This window comes from Apteryx rowi, unplaced genomic scaffold (genome assembly GCF_003343035.1).
Source record: "Apteryx rowi isolate R43461 unplaced genomic scaffold, aptRow1 scaffold_346, whole genome shotgun sequence".
NCBI lineage: Eukaryota > Metazoa > Chordata > Aves > Apterygiformes > Apterygidae > Apteryx > Apteryx rowi.
In genome coordinates, this window is record NW_020449930.1 from 705,098 (window position 1) to 728,966 (window position 23,869).

A 23,869-nucleotide genomic window follows, 5' to 3' on the forward strand; every position below is an offset into this window, starting at 1 on the left:
AGCTTCCTGTTCGCCCCGCGCCCGCTCGCCCGGCTCCGGCGGCAGGACGCCCGCCGGGGGCCGCCCGCCTCCCCTCCTCCTCCTCCTCCTCCGCGCGGCCCCGCTCCGCCGGCGCCGGCGCGGGAGCCGGAGCGGGGCTGGCGGCGGGGGGGCTGCGGGGCCGCCGGGCCTGCGGCGGCGCCGAGTGCCGGGAGGCTGCGCGGTAGCGGCTCTGCGACCGCGGCTGCCCCAGGGAGCCGCCGGGCGCGGGCCTGCTCTGCGCTGTAACGCGCCGGGTGCCCGGCACCGGCAGGAGGCGGCGGCGGGGCCGCGGTGCGGGGGACCGCGGTGCGGGCAGCGCTCGGGGTCCCTGCCTGGCCCCGCCGCCGCCCTCGGCCCCGCGGCAACTCCCCCCCCCCCCCCTATATAACCACTATGTATTATTTTTAAGAGCAAATGCACAGCGTCCTTGGCACAGAGGTCAGGGGCTGGCAGATCAGCAGCTTGCCGGGCTTGGCATGCCCAGAGCTGTGCAAGGAGGAGGCGCGCTCGGCCACGGCCCAGGCTGGTCCTGCAGGTGCTGTCAGGTCCCAGCGCCTTGGGCTGCTTCTTCCCCCCCCCCCCAGTCGTTAAAGAAACCTCCTATTTTCACTTTTAATTATGATTTCCAACTGGTTTCACTTCTCTGTTCTCTCTTGTAAGGTTGATACCTGGTTGTTAGACCTTGTTCTCTTTCACAAGAATAAATGAACTGAAACGCTTTTATCAATTTTCACCCCCCCCAATAGCCAACAGCTGGAGTGAGGCCATATAAAAAGTAGGGTGTTCCACCTTTAATGGCAAATAAATTTATGTGTGGTATTGGTGTTTCAAAATTTATTAGGCTTTCACTTCTATAGACAGGACTTCTTTTTTTTTTTTTTTTTTTTAAGAAGGGATAACTGAATAAATGCTATATGGCCAAAAAAAACCATTTTGGAATATTGAGACTTTAAACAAAAAATTGACCCTTACCTTGCTTGTGTTGAAGTCAGTGATGAAACTTCATTGAGGAAATGTGAGAAAATAAAGCTTCCTCAAACAACACAATGCAAGTGTTTATACCCTCAAGAAGCCTGTCTGGAGTTCTACACGTTATTTCAGTCAAGCCCGTGACAGCTGCTCCTGTCAACATCTTTCTCACCAAGAACTTAGGTTATCTGAAATTCATAACGTTTTAATGGATGAGACAGTATATGCTTCCTATTTGCTAGTGCCTATGAAAGTCATCTCCAAATCTTATGTTTATTTTTTCAAAAAATCGTAGCTGTCCTTTTTTTAGCTTTTTTTTTTTCTTCTTCAACTGGTCAGTGTGTACAGCAGATCAGTTAGGTCTCATCAAACTCTGCTGTTAAAGGACTCTTGAAAGTCTTCCATTCACTGACTTTAAGATCCCTCTACTTGTCTTTCATCTCCTAGGCAATAATTCTTAATCTGGAATCCATTTTGAATACATACCACTCAAATGTATTTAAAAATATTGTGTATGTTGTTACATATATGTAGTTAGTAGTTGTCTAATCAGGTATATACACCTGCTCCATGCTACACATTTGCATGGTGTCCTTTTTCTTTCAGTTTCGTTTATTACAGAGTTCTGATCACCAAATTCTTTAAAAGAGTATGTTGGAAAAGTCAGCTGTGGAAAAGACTTGACACTTAGGGAGAAAATGAATTAAATGCAGTACATTTCAGGTCACTTCAAGCTTGGCGGAAAGATACCTAATAATAAAGATAATGGCTTGTCACTAGTGTCGTAAACATCCTTGGTGCATTGCAAGACAGAGATACAGCACTTTGTACTGCAGGGTTTACTGCCCTCGGGTAGCTTCTGAGGAAAACTTCTAGTTGCAGGATTGATTGTGTTTTCAGAGACCTTTGTACAAAAAAAAAAAAAAAAAAAAGGACGGACCTTTAAAGGACCTTTAAAAGAAAGATATTTCAGAGACCTATTTAAAAAAAAAAAAGTAGAACTGGGAGCAGTTAAAATGGATTAATTATTAAGTTACCTTGTGAGACTTGAAGGGTTTTTATCTTTCTGAGGTGAAATAGTTGCTGTTAAGCACAGATAATTTTCTATTTTTATTCAAGTCAGTGGCAAAATGTAAGTGGTGTTTTTGTTCTCTAATGGTAAGATCTGAGCTCAGGTTCTGCAAGCACACATATGAATAACTTTGCCACATAATTAGCTTCTGGGCCTTAAGTTATTCACATGTGCTTGCAGGCATGGGCCTTGATTTGTGTTCTAAATTCCTCACTGATGCATCTCAGTAATGTTTGCCTTTTTCACCTCAGCCAAACAATGGACTGGTGAGTTGAATGATTTTTTTCTAAAATTCCTTCAGTACCTTTTCCTTGCCGGTATCCTGCATGACCGCTTCCTTTAATTTTTTAATTGTACCCTTTTAGGTATATGAATCTTTGGAACTGAATGTAATTATTCTTCACTTGCAAGATTTCAAATGTTGACATTTTAAGCAGACTCTAGGAATTCAGTCTATAAAAAAAAAACAAACAACAAATGAGATACTGTTAAGGCTGCATAGTTAAGCACTCAGGTATCAAGAAATGGGCAAAGCTTTTATGCATGGAATATTTAATCTGGATTGCAGTGTCATTTAATTTTCATCATTATATGTTGGTGTCACACAATTTACATCATTTTAAATACCTTATATTCTACATCAGTGTCTTTTCTGCGTCTGTGAAAGTGTTTTGTGAAGATGGCATTGTAAATTATATATAGACAAATTTCCAACAAAAAATACAGACGAGATGTTCCAGTAGACTTTTATCCAATTGGTAGCTAAATTATTGTCATAGGTACTTCAGTCTCTGAACTGTGCAGAAAATGGGCCATGATTTATTGCAAAGTCTTGATGGTAATACTTGTACAGGGCAATAATGAAGTTGTACATAGTGTCTCATGCTTTATTTCTTCATTTTTGAGTGTTTAACAATGCAGGCATAATATTTTTTTCTGCCTTTTCACTAGATACTTCTAGAGAAAGAAGTTATATAACATACTTTGTGTCTCTCCTCCCCCCCATTTCATCCAGTGTGTATTTTGCAGCTACATTAACTGCCTGTTCTGTGAGTGTAACTTACCCTTGGTCCAGATATTGCTACACAGTGCTGGTTATAGCAGTTGTATTGTGCATGTGCAAAGTGACTGGCTTTCTTTTAAAAGTCTTATTGCTTGGTAAAATAGAAACTTATTTTCAGTGGAAAGTTCCAAGATACTTCTCAATGAGACTTCTTTCCATACCAGGTTTTAACTTTGCTTTTGTACTGCTTTTTTTTCGACAGAAGGTCAGTCAGGAACTAATATTTGTAATGGAAGAAAGTATATATAATATATATATTTTCTTACTTTATACTTCATAGCCACTAAGCTGCATTCAGAATATTTAAAAATTGAATTTAAGCAAATTCCAAACTTGAATAATTTCAGTAGAGAAGTTAAAGCCTACAAACTGTACGAAAACTGTGAGCTTAACATGGAAGTACTTGTACACCATTAAACTTCAGCTCTACTATGGATAGCATGTGAATAAATTTTAGTGCTTGCGCTGAACCACACAGTACTGGTATTGGATAAGATCTTTAAGTGCTGTGGTAGTTCTCTCTCTTTTCATAATGTAATTGTTTTTTTGCGCATATGTGAACTTTTATCTGTTGGGCACACACTGCTTGCCTCTGTTCCCTAAAATGAACTGTTTTATGAATAAAATGTTGTAACACAAATATTACTTGCTTAAAAAAAGTAGCTACAAAATGACTGTTCAAGTGAAGGCATGAACCTTATGTCAGGGTTTAGAGGGACTACTTACATGCTTAATTTTAAGTGCATGCATAAGTTTCTTGAAGGACAAGTGTCTGGCTGTCAAAAACAAATCAAGAATAAGGTAACACAAACAGATTATGCTGCTGCCTGGTAATAGCTTTACTTACATGACGGTATTTGAGATGTTTCTGATGCAAGGGAAAGAAAGTTTGGTATGCAATTTTGATATATTTAACTTTCAGTTCTCTCTCTGCTGGTATTTTTTTGGAGCTGTGTACTATAAGCTGTATCGGGGGGTTATATGTTGTTTCCTGTTACCACCATATCTACCATTAAAGACTCTAAACCTTGTGATATCACAAATTGTTAGCACCCATCACCGGTTCCTTGTATGTCATGGTGTTAATATAGTCAGGCGCTTCCCACTGAAGACCTCAGTCCTGCAAGATGTATCACCTTGAGTGAAATCATTGAGCGGACAGGATTGACACCTAGGGTCCTGGCTCTAGGCCTTCTTGTGTGTGGAAATGATTCAATACCTGCACTGGGCCATGCGAATTCATGGGGCTCTGAATGAGTAGTGGTTGAAATATGAAGAGCATGGCAATGTGATTCTAAATGAGCATGATAGCAAACAATGCTGAAACTATTAGGTGCTGATGATACCATGCTATATTGGTTATTTTGCCATCGCGCATACCTATCACGTGTTCCTTCTGTGCATCATCCAGCTTCATTGTGCTTCTTCACCCAGTTCTTTCTCCTGTGCTCCTCTTCCCTGTGCTAGCAATAGGGTGGGATGTGTCTGGGGACAGACTGAATTCACTCTTCTTGCCCTAGGTGATGCCATTCTTCCCTTTGTCCAGCAAAACGGTAGAAAAGAATTGCATTGCATGTGGAGTTGATGGGCCCTCAGAAGGGAGCAGATGAGGGATCCTAGCATCATGATGGGCTGCTGTGTCTGCAAAGGGAGTGGAGTCCCTTATGGACAGACTTCAGCCACCCACCCAGATCAGTGTAGTTGCTGGGGGAAAGTAGGTGGTGAGTAAGGAGAGAAGAACCTCTGTTCCTCTGAAGAATGACCAAGTCCTGTACTGTAGGTTTAATAGTGTCATGGTACTTAATGACATCATGATCATTTTTTTGGATGTGAGAGCACTGTGTAAGATCCAAATGGAATTTCCCGTTGCCAGTCTGTACAGGTCCAGAGGCGCTCACTGGTGCATAGTTACATTTTGGAGTGGGGTGTAAGCCTGTAAATTCTAAAATACTTTCTATATCATGAGACTTTTCCCACTCTTCCCCCTCAGAAAAAGCTTTTTTTTGTGTGTGTGTGTGGTGGTTACTACTTTTTGCTGCATCTTGACTTCTTAGGAGACCAGAAGTTGTCTGATAGAGGGACACTGAATTTATATTACAATGCTGATAACTTCATACCTTTTCTAAGTGCAAAGGAGCATGTAAGATGACTATGACTGAAACAAAGGAGAAAGCAAGTGATTTACTCCTCCTCCCTCCCCCTGCCACCATTGTTACATGTTTGGTTTCGTTTGGTTTCTTTTACTGTGCAATTCTTTGCTTGTGACATTTACCCTTATGGAGAACTACTTGAGGCCTAATCCCACAAGGTGTACAGTGAGTTATGAGGCTCACTGGCAAGAATAATCCCAGTGAAGCCACTCGGTGAGTGACTCTCATGGCAGAAGTTGACAGAGCTCTATTGTGCAGTGAATGCTGTGGGTGCTTCTGAAAATGAGCTTTTATTACCTTGGATTCTCTCTCTTAGTTTAGCTTAGTTATTTCTTCTTACTACTATGTTTTTCCTTTCTTTTTTGGAGTAAGATTGAGAGTGAGGGGAGATGGTGAAAGGGGCTGATTTGTGGATTTACATCTTCAGTGTGTTAGGCGCCAGTGGGATTACATGTTGTAACTGAAAGTGGTTTTAACAAGTTTTTGAAACCCACTGTTTTCCATTATAGTGTCCCTTTAAGAGCAATGAAAGTGTAACCTCCTTTCCTGTGTAGCTCTGGGAAAATGTTACTGGAATCTACAGTTGTGTTTACATCATCATGTGCAACTCTTCCATTGTGATATCTGCTGGAAAATGTTTTAAGTTATCTAGATCCTCTCACATCAGGAAATGAACTCCTCTTTCTGTGCAGCTTTGTGTCCCAGGAAGTTAGAGGAGCTTTTTAAGTGTGCTTCAAATGATGCGTTAAAGGCGTTCTTCCTGATCCTGTAGTGTAGACAAGCTTACATCCCTGAATGATAAGAATGTGTCTTCTGACCAGCTTGTTTAGGCCAATATCTATTTTATTTATCTATGTTGTCCAAGGAGTATGACAAGGAGGTATGTGATACTGTATTTCCTGGAAGATGGCATGAATGTGCTGCTTAATTTTAACTTCATTTTTGCTTTTAATCTGTGGAATTGCTGCTGCTTTGGCTGTGGAATGGCTTGACAGTGCTGAATAGAGCCTGTACGTTTGTATGGCACCAAACTTCAACTTGTATAAGGCCCCTGGGCACTATTGTAACTGCTAGTAATGCTGTTTTGCTTGAGCTACAACAGTCTTCAGAGATAGCAGCTGATGGTGATAGATACCTATAGCTAGTAAAAAGTAAGGTTGCATATTTTCTGGTGCATTCTCTTTCTGGAAAGTATCTGTATATCTCAGTCATTTGTAGGGAGATAAAGATGTCCTTATGAAAGTACTCTATCTTCGATTGCTTTGGAATAAAGCAATTTAAATTGAAGCTTTGTTAAAACACTTAAAGGAACACTGCAAATGCATTTTTTCATAACATTTTAAAATAATTTCATGCTATTTACAATACCTTAGAAACGTGCAACTGCAATTATATTCTTTACCAAAAATGTTACTTGGCCTGCACAAAATCCACTGTGTTAAAGGATGAAATTGCTCATAAGGAGTGGGTTGTTGACATTTTTCTTTTTCTCTAAAGAGAAAAAAAAGAAACATTTGAGAGAGAATGGAGAAGGGCGTACATATATACCAAACTACATACATTTAGAGAAGGAGCAGAAGAAATAGATTTTGTCACAAGCTTGATCACATTCCTCTTGTTGGGTACTTGTGAGGCTGCTGTATTTCACCTTACATGCTGGATTCATATGCTCCTGATGTCTCACATGTCTAGGCAGCCTACAAGAACTATGTCTACGCTGACCCATAAGCTCACTCTTGGGGTCTCTCTGAAACTCTACTTACTGGCTTACCTTTGGGCCATGTGGAAATTAGAGCCTGGAATTTAAGTTCAGAACAATAGAGGTGTTTCAGGCATGGCAAAGACCAGCATCTCCATGCCTAGATTTTAGCCATTTGGCTTTGGAAGTAGAATTACACCTATGTGAGGTGTCCAGGTTTCATAACAGCCAGCATGCTGAGTAGAGAGCATCTAAGTCAGCAGGTGGGAAATAATAAGCTAGGGATTTAGCTTTCCTGGTCTTACAGGTCTCATCTTGTATGAATGCATAGTCTGAGGATCCTTTGCCTCTTTGGCTCCATGAGTTGATTTTCTGTGCAGTTTTCCTTAAAAGATGGTGGAGAAGAAGAAAGATGATAATGGCAAAGATGATGCCCTTCTTGTCTATAATAGCTTGTTTGTGCTTACTCAAGTAGTAGGATTTTCCTGGGACACAGAAGTTTGACCCATTTGTTGTGTAGGCTGCTGAATAAAAATCTTCAAATAGCAAGCCTTGCATCTCTGTTTCAGGCAGGGTCACTGCTTAAGTTAGCAACACCAGAATCAAGGGGACAAGAGAGCAAGCAAGAACTGGATTTAGTGGCTAGCAGTTAGGGTACTCAACTGGGAGGAGGAAAGCTGGATTCTCTGCTGCCAGCGGTGTGTATGCATTTTGCATGAATTATATCTCCGTTTGCCATGGTTTTGGAGGGCTGCTGTGCTTCATGCTTATACAGTTCTGCCAATGTCTATTATGAGTGTTCTGTGCATGCTTACTGGACTGGGGTGGGGATGCATGATTTGTGTATTTGAAATGCCTGTAGATGCTCAGTCAAGGCTGGGATGGTTCTAGGTGGGCGTATTTGTGGAACTTTTGTAATACTACAAAACTGAAATTGCATGTGCATTTTTGCTAGTAGATTTGCTAGGTTATTTTTTGTCTCATGCTCTTCAACTGGGATACTGAAGTGTGCAAATGGATCTGACCCTCAGAAGCTGTGCAGAGTGGATTTCACAAATATACAAACAAACATTTTATTTACAGAGAGAGTGTTGAAATTGGCAGACTTCTGCCCAGACAACCAAACCTTTTTAAAATAACTTTAAAGTCTTCTTAGTATCATCACTACTTCGTTAGTCTCAGGAGATTTTTTTTGTGACTTCTTTTTTGGACTCCTAGGCTGGACAGGATCAAAGCCCTGTGACTGGTTGTTTTGACTGTTTTGCCTTCCTGATACTGGACTGATTTTCTCTCCGCTCTGATGGCAGGATTGAACTCACTGCAGCTGTTCAGTTAGTCAGGAAGTGCCCGTTGGCTTGGAGAAGTTACCTGTTTGTCTCCTGAACCTTCAGGTCCCTATATTTTTAAAAGCCAATGGGTAACCCTGAGTCCGTGGTTCAACTTGTACATTACTAAGTATTCAGTAGCAATATTAGGGTAATGTAATACTGCCTTGGTGAATCAGATTGGGTATCTGATATGGTAACATGGCTTTAAAAAAAAAAAAAAAGTTTTTTTTGTTTGTTTGTTTGCTTTAAGTCACATCAGTTCCTTAATATGGTTCACAGCAAAACAGCGTAGAGTTGTGTGGTTGGTGTAATGGCATACTCTAATGTAGCACTGAGCATAAAAATACCTTAAGCTGGAGCCCTGTGAAGTGTTATGTTTTGTATGACAACCATAGGTCTATTTACTGCTTTTCATTTAGATATAATTTTGCATTTTCCACTGCTCAGCAAAGAAACTGGAAGGAGCTGTTTTTACCGAAATCAGAGCTATCCTGTTTCCTGTGGATCTGGCTGTTGATTTGTTGGTGGCCCTTCATGCTTGGCTCGTGATGGGATAGCCATACAGGTGCCAGGGCTTTCTCCCTTAACTTCTGGGGTATGGGGCAAGAATGTAGCCATGGGGAAGTAACCTTAAGTCTTGCATAGACAAAATTGCAAGATTGTTGTAGAAGTAATTGGTCAACTAATGTACTTACCTTTTTTTTTTTTTTTTTAATGCCAGTGGGCAATCAGACTAAAACTTTGGAAGAGATAAAAAATGGAACAGAAACATCAAGAAACCTTTGTTGCTCTTTTCCTCTTGAATTTTTATGCTAAATTCTTTGGAGGTGTTTTGTTCTTTTTTCGCTATACAATCCAGTAAATTCACTGATAAGAGCATGTTTAAGAGGAAAACTTTGATGTGATTTTTCCATAGAAGTGGAAACAAAAAATTCGACTGCTCTCGCAAATGGTTTAGTTGTTTGTTTAAGATGTGCCTGTGATTGGTTTATTTATGTATTAAAACACAAACTGACTTTGCTATAGAAGGAATACGATGTTTTGTTTTAGGGAAGTTTGTGGTTACATTTATGTTGATTACCCAGTCTTGCAATTCCCAAAACACTTTTTTAACTGTGCTGATGAATTTTAGCTCAACACAGAGGGAATACAGAGAAGATTGCAGTCTGTAGGTGCCAGTCAGCTGGGGAAATTCCAGTACTCTGAAGCTTTTTTCCCCCTTTTGGTGGCTTTAAAAATATGGGAGAGTAAAGAGGAATGAGCGCAGTGGCGAAATGATGGAACCTTGCATGTGATACAGTAATATTTGGGTTTTTTTTTTCTTAGCTTGATAGTTTTTGAACTATTGATACACATTTGCATTGACAGACACTATGTTTTTTGAATTATCCACATTAAAAGTATAAAGGTCAAAACTAAAAATGTAGTTGCAAAGAGATTTCATGCATTTGGGTTTTAGATTACGTTGCCTTTATGACTGTGACCTCCATTTCACCTCAGTCTTGTTCCCTGTTAGCCCATGCTAGCATAAATAGTATTGCTTGTTCACCCCTTGAGCAGGAGGAGACCCAATTTCAAAGACTTTGGACCAGAGCTGAAGGGAAGCTCTCCCCTCTGGAAATATGCACCTGCAAGTGTGTATGGGAGCCACAGCTCTGCTGGTGGTGATTAAGTCTCTAAGCTACTCAGTTGACAATATAAGCCATTTCTACTCATACCAACTGATATTTAAAGACATTGCTACTAGCAACGTTTTGGATTCTTTTACATGCTTTTGTTTTCTGGTTTTGGCTGTTTTTAGATCTCCAGATTTTGTTATTGTTTTTTCTTTTCTTTTTTTAACACAGATATCTTATATCCAAAACTTATCCATCTGAATTCTCACTGTAACAAACAGTACTACTGCAACTTATGATTGCTTTAGTTATTCTAAAATATGGTTCCATTCCTAAGTAACAGATTCTCTTTACTTTCCATGTCTGCTGACTGTGGGATAGTTATTTTTGTCCCCACAGCAGCCTTCCTTATGCCTGAGAGTTTGTGTTCCTTCTCAAGCACCATCAACTGAGTTTACTGAGTTTAGCTGCAAGCTTTTTGGAGGGCCTGGGGCTTGCCACCTCACAGAGCTTTATTTGCTTTTATGTAGAGCATAGTTAGCCCAAAATGTTTGGTATGAAAGCTGAGAAGGTGAGACAATAACTTCAGTTCTCACGCAAGCTCGCAGTCAAGTAGTGTTCGAAAAGCCTTTTTGTTTTCAGTGATGTTGCAGATTTTCATATGAGCCCCAGTCTTGTGTCCTAAGTGTTTCAAGTTAATGTTTTTGGCATTCTTACTGTTAGTATTTTAGATGGCTCTGGTTGTGATGAATAGGACAGATAACCACTTTTGAAACTGTTACTTCTTGCTCTGCAAACCATCCTTGTCACCAGTTAGAAGACTTCTCAGACATTTTAATGCATTTTGTATTATTGCTACTTCTCTTTGGTTAAAACTAGGTGATATGAAAAAAGATATTAACACTGCATCTTACTGCATACTGCTAGATTAATTAAATTTGCTATAATGTGGAGAGATTTTCTTTATTTAGACATGTTGGATCACCTATTCTGTGAAGTGCAGTGCTGCAAAGAAAGCAGATAAAGAATGTACTGTTCTTGCTCCAGCAACTATGGCCTAAATGTTAGATGAGACAGGAATGTCAGACAGCAAAATAGGCTGATCAGGGAGGCAAGTGGTTAAGGGCATAGTATAAATTGAAGAACAGTCTTTTAGAAACTGACCTTTTTAAAACAAATTAAATGCTTTTTGACCAGCATAACTTATTTTCTAAAAGCTGCCTGAACATAGAATTAAACTGACTTGCTAAGGCCTAAGTTTTGGTAAACCAGCAGTAATAACTTCAGAATTGTAGTTACCCATGGAACTATCAAGAGGTTATATTAAAATTAGCCCACAAATTATACAGCTAGAACTTGCTTACATGTCTTCCATTCAAAACAAAAATATTAAGAAAACAGTTTTACTTGAAGGATATTAGCATCTAGTCTTTAATTTTTTTCTAATCTTCAGGTCACACTGCAATTCAGTCCCATGCGAAGATAATATACCCTCAGACTCTTAAAATCTAGTTAAAAAAATTCTCATAAATATAAAAATTTCAAGAAGCATGGGCTTTTAAAAGCTATTTTCACAATTATAGGGTCCTACTTTTACAACCAGAAAAGTAATACATGTGCTTTTTACAACTATGATTTTTGTTATTGTTAATGAGGGCAACTGAAGGATTGCAAAGAGGAACCTTAATTCCCAACCTAGAATATGGAAGAAGTTGCTTTGTGCCTCAATGACCATAGTTATTAGTCAACCTTATATTGTAAATAGAAACCAACTTTTTTCTTCCTCCTTCTTTAGATGCCTCTACGTAATTATTCTGGAGAATTAAAATCTTGGCTAGAGAGTTTGTCCTCTCAAGCTAGAATGTTAAAGATAAATGTTTTGAGTAATTGTGGAATTGCACAGGGAGAGAAGCATGGGGGATTGAAGCCTGAATTAAATTTTTTGATATTGGTGAACAAATTTTTCTTGGATTGGAAACTTTAGGAAAAGGTTGAGAACAGTGATTTTATGTACTTATATTCCATTTGTGTTTTTCCTGAATACACAGTTTAGATTACTCTTTTTCTCTCTCTTCATTTATGATACTGTGATTTGTTTGCACTTCCTTCATAACTAAAACTGGTTTGCTGGAGTTCTGATTATTGTATAAAATACCTTTGACCACTGATTTTTCCAGGTGTATGCACATTTCTGGTTCTGTCTTTCCAAATATTTCTGTAGCTGACTAATAACTGACCTTTATTCACTGAAGGTTTTAAGATATTTTTTGCTGGAGCTGAGCTTCATCTCCATCTGAGAAGATAAGTTTAAACTAGTTAGGAAACAGAAGGTTCCTTGACAGGTTGGGGTCCTTTTTTTTTTTTTTTTTTTTTTAGTGCCGGCCTTGCAAGGAGACAAGGAGAGACTAGCACACTCTGCTCTTTATTTTTCTTTCTGCCATTGTGTACATGAAAAAATGTCTGTAAAGTTGAGAATATGACACACGGTCTTAGAATGGCACATATTTTTCTGCTTTCTTCGTGAGAGTGTCTGCATACTGCCTAAAAGTGCACTTAGTTGATAGGGGTGGTTGCTTTCACAAGGATGATCCTGAGCCAAATTCCAACCATCCAGCCAGTAGGAGGAAGAAATTGAAACTGTCTTCATAGTTATGTTGCTGTTTCTTATCCCAACTTCCCTGAGCGTTCTCAGACAGTAAAACTGTCAGGCTTCTTTTTGCCTCAGTCAATGGTATTTAATGGTGAGAAATTAGCAGATATGCCCATTTGATGTAATCAAAGCAGCAAAGTAGAACAGTTCTTGTGAGGAATAAATTAAGCAAACTTAATCGGTGTTGGAGTAGGTTGAGCTGCATCTGACTGTATCTTTCAGCAAAATATGATAGATTTGGTGTAATCAAAATGCAGATATCATCTCTAAAACATAAATGTCCATCAGCGGGAACATGACCCAAAAGATTCTTCATCTGTGTAATATATGTAAAAGTATATGCATATACACACATACTGCCACACATTTGAACACAGGCCTCCAATCCACAGTATGTATGTAAATATATATATGTAACAAAGCCCTAAACAGACCTCTCAGGCCTCCTACATTGAGAAATGAGATCATCTGCTTTACATTTCTTCCTACCCTTGCTAATTTGAGGTGTTGCTCTGCAGTCTTTCTGCAACTCTTTTATGCCAAGTGCCCACTACAGCATCTCGGCTGGGTCTGTGATCTGGTATATGATATTAGAGAGCCAGAGAGAGACCAGGCTATTGTCCTGTATCAGCAGCAGGGGAGAGGCTCCCTGCTTGAAGGGGTTAATTGGAAGGTATGTTCTGCAGTGTCTGTCAGGCATTTGCTCTTCTTTATTAGATGTCTTTCCTGTCACATCCATCCATTGCAAGACCTGATACATAGGTCTAATTTTGGGAGAGAAGAAAAGAGGTCTGAAAATTTGTATCAGTAAACAAACAGCAGATCATTTGTTATTCTTGTAATCTTTCTTTGCCTTGGAAGTATGACCTGTTTCTACTCTTCCCTGGCTCCTCAGCTACTAAAACCTCTTGGTCACGTATTTTATTATTGTAGTTGTTTATCATGTTTGACAACTACTGCTTGATGAACATCACTTGTTTAACAGATCTTTGGCAGTTAGAAGCCTTTAAGTATGGCACCAGGTATGAAAAGCCATTAGAAAAAAAGTGGTATGTAAAAATACTGTGTCTGGCTGATTCCTGCTCTCAGCCCATTGTGCAGTCTGAATCTGACTAGAGAAATCTTCACATGTTTAGGGAAGAAATTTCTGAATAATTTCACATTTCCATTAAAATAGTTTTTGTCACTGACATCAAGTCAGCCTTCCTCCTCCCTGTCACTTCACCTGTCTAATGCAGCTTGCCATTGTGTGTCAGTCTAACTGGAAACTACTTTGTAAAGATCATGAATTAGTCCCATGTTGATGCTGTTCAAAAGGAAGAAAAACATGGCAACAACAAACTTTCTGCATTTGCTTTCACTCTGTTCACGTGCCCAAGTCAGTTACTTGGTCTGCATCTTTTCTGTCAAGATCGAATGCTATGAAGCAGTGGTTTTGATATTTTTTCTGCATTGTAACATTGCACTATAAAAATTTTGGAATTCTCTTTTCATCTTATAGTAAGGAAAACAAGCAGGACTATAACATCTTGCAGTTTGCTTTCAATGTTTCATTACATGTAACCTGTAGATTCAGTATCTCAGTTATAAGAATAACCTGAAACAAAATATTAAAAATTAGAAGAAAGCCTAATTACTCTGAAGTGTGTGAGTGTTCAACCTAAATACTATATAAAGTAGTACTTAATATGTTCTTACAAATTAAGAATTTTAAACCAACTTTTTTTCCTTTTTCTTGTGGGTGAGAGGCAATGGGCACAAACTGAAACACAGGAATTTCCATCTGAACAGAAAGAAAACTTTTTTACTGTGAGGATGACTGAGCACTGGAACAGGTTGCCCAGAGAGGTTGTGGAGTCTCCATCCTTGGAGATATTCAAAAGCTGTCTGGACACGGTCCTGGGCAATAGTTTATGAAAGCTGTGAGTTCTAGCTGCCGATTGATCACTCAGTGTTTTCTTGAGGCAAAGTATTAATTTTGCATTTCAAAATGCTGAATGAACTGATCAGAAAAGGCCTTTTTGAATTTTAGTATACTTTAAGTGGTTGGTCACAAAAAGGGAGCTGCTTTGTTGGCTGATATCAGTAGCATAATGTGGGATAGCAGGCATGTTGCTCTAATCCTTTGGATTATGTCATGGTCCAGAGTGAATCCAAATTCAGTGTCCAACTGAATCCGAAGTGTCTAAGGAACAAAGTAGAAGAACTCTTGGTTAATGAGACACTGAAACAATAGTGCTGGAATTTCTCTAATACCTTAAACTTCATTCCATGTTTGTTTAAACTTATGTTTTTAGGTTTTAAGGTAATTGCAGTGGCCCTAGAGAAAATAAAATGGAAATAACTATTCTTGGCAAATAAAAATGACTTAGTTTTGTTCTGCTTTTCTCTCTCCTAAAGATGCTTGCATGAAAATAAATTTTAGGATTTTTCATTTTTTCTTAATCCCTGGCTTTAAATCAAAATGCTCAATTTGACATCATCATCATCTCCACAGCAACCAAATGATCTCGTGAAAATATTATGAGGACTATGCAGCACAAGTAAATTTCATGTTTTAACAAAACAGCTATTGCTTTATGCAAATATATATAATAAAATCTCGCAGAGACTCGCAGAGGAGAAACCAAAATCATTCAAGCTAAAATCAAAATAATTTCTAATTAAATTGTATTAAAATGTTGGAAACATTTCCCCAGGTTCTTAAGAAGATGAGAGATTTTTAATTATTTTTGTCAAGTATCTTAAAAGTTTTGCAAATTTTGGAAAGTTGTTGTAAATTCTTTAATAATTTTGAGCTGCGTCAAGTCACTGACAGATCAGCCTTTAGTATTTCAATGACTGCCTTATGTAACTGACTTAAGCCTTTGTTGGATTATTTTATATTCCCACTTGAAACTGCAAATTATTTCCAAGTACCCTCTTTGATAGCTTCAACTTTCTCTTCAGGCCCTTATCAAGAATGAAGGTCACATGCCCACAGTGGCCTGTAGCAACTGTGTAATCTGCTAATATTTAAGCACCAAGAATTTGGTTATTGTTAATACTGAAGATAAGAACTGTAAAAGAAAATGTGAAACTGTCTTTACTTTGTAATTGCTGTGTCTTTAAGGAGATTACCTAATAATTTAATACTGAAATCCACAGGCTGGGAGTTGGACAAAGGGTGGCAAATTCAGTTCACGAGATCCATTGCTTGCAGGCAAAAGAGAGCATATTTGTACACTTACATTTTAGCATATGTATCCTGAGATTGCAGGTGACAATCTGTAATGGAGACAATCTGTAATGGATATGTTTTGTGTTTAAAGATCCAGATTTTCGATGGATGGAGGTTGACTAGCATATTTGTCTGTGGGAAAGGTGGGTATTTCATTCTTTCAGTTGTCATAGAGCATAGGCATGCTGACCATGGCCCAGTACTCCACTGTGCTGGGTGCTGTACAGATTCAAAAAAAAAAAAAGGAAAAGCTGTCTGCTTTTTTCTTCATGTTTCAGTAGCACAATGCTGTTACTTGCCTGAGTCTCTGCTGGAATGCTGCTGTTCTTGTGTCTGTTGGCTATGAGGAGAGGTTCCTGACTGCAGGACTTGAGGATTTTCTTTGAGTCCCACCATTTGTAGCTTTTAGTAAGTTTGCTCTCTGTGTGTGAGATGCTGTCTGCTGCCATTACGCAGTTGTCTTTTGTTCTTTTTAATATTGTAGAATTGGATCCATGCATACATAGGGATTCATGCCCACTCCCACATCCTTCCCAGTTCTCTGAGCTACTGAGGTGTAGCGTTCTGAATAGACTTGAATAGATGGATCTGATTATAAATAGGATCTTGAAAAGTGAACTTTTGTGTTCAATCAAAGAAGAAAACACAACACTGAAACAAAATACTTTTACCTGTCAGTTATTCCTATGTAATTCTTGTCATGCAACTATCAGTGAGACATGTAATGTATAGGAACTTTTCTCCAGCCCATTTCTTTCACTTGCTTATTCACAAGCATGATGTCACAGCTAATATGGCAGTTCCTTTAGCAACACCTTGATATCAACCTTCACATAGTCTTTATAGGCACTCATTGCACATCCATATAATATTTTTTATTTCCTTATAACGACAGAATTACTAGTTAGCTAAATGCAGATTGGTCTGCTGCGATACCCCGCTATAACAACACTGTCCACTCCTGGTTTGTTTTCTTTGAAGATCAGCAGTTATTGCTACAAACTGTCCTGCTCGCTCACTGGGACTTAGTGTCATTCATTGGCATTCTGAACAGAAAATCACGGAGAAAAATTTTGTAATGCTCTTCAGAGTATATGTTGCTGCTGTTGTTTTCTGTCTTGGTTCCATGCTTTATGAAGGGGAAGATAGAGTATGGGAGGATGTTTTTAGGAGCAGGCTTTTTCAGAGCGCAGGACTTTTGGGAAGTTCCTGGGTCGTGCAGCATTGTGTTGTATTCCAGCCCCCACCCCCACCCCCCGGCCTCTCCCGGAAGCTTTAACTGTCGCTATTCTTGATAGAAGCAGCTGATCATTTAGACTGTAAAAGCTGCTTCGTGCCAGACTGGGGGCACAGTGAGCACCTGGGTATTTGGGGACTGGAGCTAGGAGCCAGATGAAACCAGGATTGACTGTCCTCATTGACCAGTGAGTTTTCAGGAATGTTGAGCATTGGGACCTTGGAGAGGCTTGTTGGTAGTTTGTGTGTTGCAGCCTGGGACAGCTCTCCTAGACCTCACTAGTGCTCTGCATGGTGGTAAGATGCCTCCTGAAGGTGCCCCCTTGTTTGAACCGTGGTGTTATGTGGCCTTCTGTCCTAGTTGTGGCTCACTTGTTGATTAGCCCTGCTCCAAATATGCATTTTATGCTAACAACATCAGGTGTCAGATAAAATTTATGCTGCCCTAATACTCCATCGCTTCTCCCTAATGACTTTTGACTGATACTGGTATCTATTGTTCTGCTTCTTCCAGGAGCTACTTTTGATCTTGCTGTTACACTGAAGTTTTCTACCCTTTGCTTCTTTGAGTGAGAAAACTGTTATCTTGATAGATGTAAGCCTTAGCTTACAGAAAATGGTATTGCTAGTACTGGGGTGACTGCTTTTGGAAGACGAACATGAGGCAGAGGATGTCTCGAGTTCATGGCTGATGCACTGGGTATACAATAGTACTATTGTAACTGTACAAGCCCTGAGAAAATCAAAGGGAGAGTCTATAAACTGGACTGAGGATGCCACCAAACATGTTTTAGCAAGCTGACATTCATAATACTTAGCTATGTCTCCATTTCTGAAAGGTGTAAGGAAGCAAAAGGGAGAGTAGAATTATAATAGAGTTAGCATCCATCCCATCCATCTGGTGAGCAAGAGAAGGGGGTGTTCTTGAAAAATACCTGTGGGTTGATGAAAGTCATATTTGACCATTCTCATTAGCTGTTTATTTGTAAATTAACTGCTTTTTATTGGAGAATCCCTAATACATACTATGTATGATTATTGTGTTTCTTCCAGTGAGTGGTGAGCTGTAGTTTGCTAAGATACATTGGGATATGTCAACAGTACATAATGGCCTTAGCAAACTCGCTAACACTAATAGAAAGCAGAAGCTGTCATCCTTTTGTGTTCTTGTGGATCACAATGGTGAAGAACATCTGGGTAAGAATGTGTTGTAGAGGAGCTATGAGAGAATAGGGAATATTGCTTTGAGGAAGAAAATGGTCTGATTTCGTCAGGGTGTTGTAGTCCTTCATAACAGTTTGGTGGAGACTGACTGGAGAGCGGAGGTTTGTTTTTTCATAGTGACATGAAAGGTGAAAGGGTTGTTTCTGCTTTTCACAAAGAGCTGGTTTTCAATTTCTGTTTCTTACGTGTTCTTCATGTTGTGTTGTAGGAAGCAAGCTTACTTTTTTTTTTTTTTTTTTTTTTTTTTTTTGGTGAACAGTTGTGGCATCCTTGTTCTAGTCCAGAGCCTGACTACCAACTACAGCCCAGTTTGTTCCTAGTGCATTTCCTGACACATGCTTAATTTTTTGGAGTGGACAGTACTGATTGCAATATGATTCTTTTTCCTTTTGTTAAACAATTTTGCTGAGCAATGATCAATGCCTAGCTATTTTTACCTTACTATTGGACTAGTATTTTATGATCCTTCTGTTTTCCAGGCCTTTAAGGAAGAAAATAGTAGGCGTACACAGTCTAAAAGTCTTCTTACATAGCCCATTATTTTGATATTCTTGGAATATTTTTCCTTATACTGCCTCACCTTTGTATCTGCACCTACTTGGAAGCATTGGACAAATTGGAAAATAATGTGTTTGCAGGATGACACAAACATTTTCCGGTGCATAGGTAATTGACAGTGTAACTATGTTTTCGTCTCCTGATTAGTTTGCATGGAAAAATACTATGGCTTTTGGAAATCTCCTTGATCTCCAATCTTATGAAAAGTCAGCTACATTTGCTTTGGGACTTTGAAAGCAGGATCAAAGCTAGCATGTAATTGCCCAATAAAGTAGATGTTAGCTTTGATGCACTTGGGGGAAGCGAGGCTTCCACTTCTCATGGAGCAGAAGCTGGACTGGGAATTGTCCAGAGATTTGTAATTTTGACAGATTGAGGACAGATGAAAATAGTTTTGCTTGAGATTTGCTGTCTCCATCAGCTAGCAAGTTTTCTTCTACTTTGCCACAGTGCAGGTAGGCTCAGCGCAGCTGTCTAGTTTCAGTAGTGTTTATTCTGTAGCTCTGCATACTGAATCATCCTGTAGAATCCAGACGACATTGTTGATTAGTGTTAATAATGTTTTTTTTTCCTAAGCTTGATAGACAGCCTTATATCCTTTCAGCCAAAGGAAAGCAATAACTGCTACTTAAGTTGGTAGGCTTCCACCTTTGCAAAATGCAATTGTAAGCCCAACATGTTAAACTCTGAGGATGAAAATTGATTTTAGAAAATTAATGTTTTTATCTCAAGGCTGCTGATTATTGAGGAAACTGTGTTCTTACTGCTCAAGCTGAATGCAATATGAGTGCCTGCTTAGTAGTTTTCAGCTTCTCTTATAGTGCTTACCCTCAGCCTTTGGGTAGGTAGTAGGAAATGCCATCTGATTATATTTTCATAGGAACAACATACATCTTAGGAGGTCTGTTGAGAGTGTCTTTTTGATCTGCCTTCTGTGCAGTTTCCTTTCAGTCATCCAATTCCTTGTTTAGTGAGCTTGTCTATGTCTTGCTTGTAAACTTGCCAGTAATGGTGAGTTCTGTCTAGGTCACTTTACCATTTCAGATCACAATCAAGTTCTTTTACTTAGGTTTTGACAATGCAGGAAGAATACAATGCCTTTTTTTAGGTAAGAATACTAGATGCATGCTAAGCTAAAATGACTAAAAAATGCTATTTAAAAGTGACTGTTTGGGCAGCTGAAATAGGAGATGGTACCCTGGACAGATGTTGATACAGACCACCTTTGCAACTTGCGATTATTAATATTAGTGTAAATATGTAAGAAAGGTAATTCCCAGCTATGTAAGCAAATTAGTTGTATTAGAAGGCAACCTTGAGTGTGATTTTACTCATGCAGTATTAATAGATTTCTGGTGTGAATTCAAACCTGGGCTGTAACTGCATTTTAACTGGCTTCCTATGCTTCAGTCACTCATTTAAACAGAAATGCAAGGTTAAACCCTGGCTTGATCTCCTTTTGAGTCACACATTTTGAATGGGTATGTATATTTGTAGCCAAACATTATGATCATCCAATCAGACCTATTATATAAACTGGGCAACATGCATATGGGTGTTACAGGTAGACTTATAACTTGTGATGAAACTAAAGAATACCTCTAGAAGACATAAGGTTTCAATCATGGCTTGAGGTCTTTTAGTGGTGGAGAATACGCTGTGTTCTTTGGTAGTTTTTAAGAATGGAAGAGCTTTTAAAAAATGCTTTTAATTTCAACATGAAGGTACTAGAGCTTGTGATTCAAGCATCTTTGCTTTGTATGTGCTTCTAGGTATGTTCCCGAAAATTAAATAGGTGGAGCTCCCTAACTCTCCACAGTGAGGCAGATCTGCCAGAACCCCAATTCTGTGCTTGGAGAAGGGCAGTTCTCAAGCATGTTGCCTGCTTGAAGCCAGGAATTTTAATGACAATGAGATAGAAGGAGACATCTTTTCCTCCATCAACTTTCTTCTTCACACTTGAGCTGTATTCAAGTTAAGCTGTGAGGAAGAAACAGCATTTTAAAAGTTTATCTCTTCGTCTTTCTTAGGACTTGCTGCTGTCCCAATAAACTTTCGGGAATATTGTAACAATGCCCAAATATTCTTGGGTCCTCATCACTTTCTACTCCATCCAAATTGTGGCTACTAAAATGATCTTCACCATAACAGTGGGAAATTCAGACATTTTATATTTACCATTTGGGTTAATGCTGTATTGGCATTAATTCTGATTTTCCTGCTGCCCTGTCTCTCTAGTGCTTATTCTCTTCTGTCTTCTTTCCTGAGTGGCACACAGACACTACTTTACTAGTCCTCTTGTATCTTTTGATGTCACATAACATCTGACAATTTTTTTCCTTCTGCGTTATGCATGACAAATACATTAATAGAATTGATTGGAAACCGAATATATTCTTTGATTCCCAGTGGATTCTGTTTTGTGTTATACAGCTACATTTTTCTGGGAAGGGTTTGTTTTCATTTCTTGTTGAGTGTGGAAGTGAGACTGAAAATGCATATCAGTGTAAATTGAATGAGCACCAGTCAACAAGGAGGAAAGAGCTCAGCTGGAGAAAATGTACTGAGATAAAGATCAAGGTGCAGGGGATACTAAAGATAAGAACATCTCCAGCATGCAAATCAACCCCTGTTCTGTCCCTCGCTGAAAGAGCTTTCCCTTTCTCTGTGCACCCTCTGCACCCTTTTGCTGAATGTCTTTGCTAATGGAAGGGATTAGGGTTTTAATTCACTGCTTATATTGCCTGAAATGTATGGTGCTGGCTTGATATGCAGTCTAAAGCACAAATACACATAGCTGACGTTGGCTAAAACTTTAAAGTATCTATCTCTAGGAATGAAAATCCCCTTTGACGTTTTCTGTGTGTTATCCCAGTCTTTTCTCCGGTATGTCCTGACGTTATTACAAGTTTAGTTTCTTCCTTGAAGCCTATATTCCATGTTCTCTTCTGGTTTTAAAAAACAAATGTTGGGTGCTGGAGAGCTTTCTTCACTAAATCTTATTTAATAAAAATAACTGGTTTTTATTCAGTGTTAACATCTGTTACAAAGCTTCTCTTTGTAAAGGGCAATAACAAACATTATTCTTCTCAGATCTGCTTTATCAAATGCCTCCTCACATGATTACGGAGATGTCATGCCTACCAGCTCATAGTTGGTTTTATTTCAGATTGTTTTTTGTCTTTATGGAGAGAAAATAAAGTGGGGAACTTCTTCCATTAACAAACCATGTCACCTAAGACCATTTATATGAATATCAGTAAACATGATCTGAGTGTACCAAAGGAAAAGCACATGGTGTCTGTGGGTCAATTTACATCAGGCATGCTACCTGTTGGCTTGTAGTGCTTGCTGGCATCAGGTTACTTAGCCCACTTTCAACTGCTAACATAACTGGGAACAATTTTCGGAATAGTACTGAAAGCATTATTTTGATCAATTCCAGAAGCGGAATCTGCTAGTGACATCTGTCAGCAGGAACAGTTCTTGTTATGTCTCTGTGTGCAGCTTGAGCCTTGTCCACAGCTGGGAATGGATGAAAAATTAAATTAAATATTTCTCTTCTTAGCACTGATATGGCTGTATTTGCATCAGTCCTTCTGAAGCTGTAACACAATATGATAGAGGATCTTTTCCTTGCTTGGGATCTAATAGATCTTTCAAATGGAGGTTGATGGGTTATACCTTAATGGACCTGTTATCCAGTGCTAGTCATCCCTTTCCTCTCCTGTTCCCCAGGATATGGAAAAATGTGGCCATAGACTGCATGAAATGAAGGAAGCCATGGTCTGCGACTAGTGCTTGGCTTGCAGGTCTGCAATGCCCCTGGTATACTGACCTGACCAACTTCAGCCTGTCTTTCAGTATGGTTGGAAAGAAACTTGCTGTGACAAAACATAATCCAAAGAAGGCAGAAAAATGGCAGATGGGCTTGAGCATGATTGTGCCAGGTTTCCCAAAACTGCTAATTTCAGTGAAACTAAAGCAATAGAGGCTGAAGTATGAATATCAACCTGTGCTATTTGCCTTTGTTCTTTTCAGCCTCAGTTTCTTTATGCTTAGATTTCTAGAACAGTGTAAAATTTAAACTTAATGACAGATGAAATATGATACTGTTTGGATTTTTAATGGATATAGATATTTGAAATGTGTTTAGTGTACGTGTACTTGTTGCAGCAGTATAGGAAAGTTGGTTTGTTTCTCTTTTTTCTCCTCACAAAGTTCCTGATTGCTCTAGAGTGCCAGAGTCTTGCAGAGGGAGCTAAAATAAATCTCTGCTTACTACACGATGATTACATTTAGGGCAGCGTGTACTTTAGAAAATACACGTTTTTAGATTCCCAGCCTCACAATTACGCTTTGATTTTTGCAACTGCCTCCACACGGATTTCTGTGCAAGCACAGAATTGGGACTCCAGCTGTGGACTCTTGTCCGTTGAGGCCTAGCATAACATACCTGCAGATCTGTGTTTTTTTTTCTTTTAGAGTAACTCTAAAATTTTATTATAAGAAGCCCTTTTCATACACTTCTCATAAAATATTCTCAGGTTTTTATTTTATTTTTAAATGACCCATTTAAGGTGAGGAAAAATTTACTGATGATTCTTAACTGAATGTATGAGTGAGGATATAATGCTGTTGTACAGACCGCCCCCCCCCCCCCCACTACCATTTTCTGCAGTAGTCTAGTGTGCTACTAGAATCGCATTTACAGTCTAGGTGGTACATTCACTGTTACAGTTTACCATTGCTCTGGAGAGGTAAGAAAGAAGGTAGTCGTATAATCCTGATAAAGTTTCTGATGTTTAATCTTGAGATGAGGATAAGATTTTAGGTCTTGCCCTTTGTCTGTTTTTCCCCATTACAGAAGTGTGTTTTCACAAGTTTGGGTGTTTGTTTGTTTTTCGGAAAAACCCAAGTATGCTTACAAAGTAATTTGAGGGGTTTCAAAATAGGTTAGTGTGCTGAACTGACTATCAGATGATGGTTATTATGGCAACAGGTAAGATTTTTATCAAAGTATTTTGAAAGAGGAGTGGGAAATTAAAGCAGGCACAAACGAA

At 39.0% G+C, this 23,869-nt stretch overlaps 1 protein-coding gene across 2 annotated transcripts in view; it reads left to right on the forward strand.

The window, feature by feature from the left end:
- Nucleotides 1-2,250: 2,250 nt before the first annotated feature.
- Nucleotides 2,251-23,869, forward strand: part of SLC25A13 (solute carrier family 25 member 13) — a 101,768-nt gene continuing 80,149 nt past the window's right edge. Inside the window, exon 1 of one of the 2 annotated variants that reach the window (XM_026072659.1) lies at nucleotides 2,251-2,328. Coding sequence is in view for 1 of the 2 variants with exons in the window: in XM_026072658.1 (XP_025928443.1) it covers nucleotides 22,626-22,634 (9 nt within the window). In the remaining variant the exon portion in view is untranslated. Of the gene's footprint in view, nucleotides 2,329-22,610; nucleotides 22,635-23,869 lie in introns of those variants that run through there. The other variant, XM_026072658.1, reaches the window with a different exon arrangement.